The sequence below is a fragment of the Arachis hypogaea genome, chromosome 11 (assembly GCF_003086295.3).
Source record: "Arachis hypogaea cultivar Tifrunner chromosome 11, arahy.Tifrunner.gnm2.J5K5, whole genome shotgun sequence".
NCBI lineage: Eukaryota > Viridiplantae > Streptophyta > Magnoliopsida > Fabales > Fabaceae > Arachis > Arachis hypogaea.
The window spans coordinates 147828560-147829695 of record NC_092046.1 but is presented as its reverse complement, the minus strand read 5'-3'; the positions used below and the strand labels follow the sequence as shown (position 1 = coordinate 147829695).

Sequence of the window (1136 nt, the reverse complement as noted above, 5' to 3'; positions counted from 1 at the left end):
TATAGTACATACATACACACACAATTACACTTTGAACCACTCAGTACATCTTCTTTTAATTTTCTCTCATCTCTTTCTTTTTCTATTATTGTACCATGAATAATTTCCATCCAAACACTTCTCTTCACCTGAGTCATCATCATCATCATCACTTACCTACTGCAGATGAGAATTCAATCAACCTTGACCTTCTTCTTGAACCTTCTTCTTCTTCAACTTCTTCATCTTCACCTCTTAGTGGTGGTGGTGGTGGTAATAATTATAATAATATGACAGAGGCAAGGGTATTCTCATGCAACTACTGCCAAAGAAAGTTCTACAGCTCTCAGGCCTTGGGAGGACACCAGAACGCTCACAAGCTTGAAAGGACGCTGGCCAAGAAGACCAGGGAGATCACTTCATCCATGCAAGATCACAGATCAAACTTCATCAATTCTACTACTACTACTACATCACATCATGCTTTTGGTGTTCTTGAGAACCATGTCCATGGTGCTGGAGGAAGAAGAGATAACAATAGCTTCAGCTACGGCGGTTCAAAACAATTAGGTGTGGCTGCTTCTTGGTCCCGTGGTTACACTACTACTACTTCTGAAAATGTTCATCAGGAAGATATTAGCCAACTTGACTTGTCATTAAGGCTTTGAAACTTATGATGATGAACATGATGAACAAGAAAAATTCTGGATTTTTCTGATTATGAATGATGAACAATAATATAATGTGGCCGTAGATAGGAGGATGTAAGTGGGGGAAGCAAAAATCATGCTTAAAAGATCGATCCAAGTTGTTGATGTACCACTGCCACTTTTTCTTTACAAGGTAAATAATGAGAGGCTGGATTTCAGGTTACATAGGTTACCATATTCATGACTACATAGCTCTACTGCAATTTTAATGTTCTTGCTTTTATTTGTGTTTTCTTTTTTGTACTGTGTATGTGTAAAACTTTAATTTGTCACAAGTTATCATCTATATGGTTGAAATCTGAGACAGTACTACTTTCTAGAGAGGAGGAGGAATGAAGTTTGGTAAAACAAAAATGGTGCAACACAAGGTCCCATCAGAGGCTAAGTGCAACATTGGTGTATGTATGTGCAGCCACACTGCTAGTCAATCTTCATATATTTAACCTG

General features: G+C 37.9%; 1 protein-coding gene across 1 annotated transcript; it reads left to right on the top strand.

Annotated features, from left to right (window-relative positions):
• The first annotated feature begins 269 nt into the window (after positions 1-269).
• On the top strand, positions 270-647 carry LOC112723540 (uncharacterized). Its single transcript, XM_072206236.1, has one exon. It carries the CDS (start codon positions 270-272, stop codon positions 645-647), a length of 378 nt encoding a protein of 125 aa, XP_072062337.1.
• Positions 648-1136: the final 489 nt, after the last annotated feature.

What these genes read in the sequence shown, in the direction of transcription:
- LOC112723540 (XM_072206236.1), top strand. Translation starts at nt 270, where the DNA reads ATGACAGAGGCAAGGGTATTCTCATGCAACTACTGCCAAAGAAAGTTC.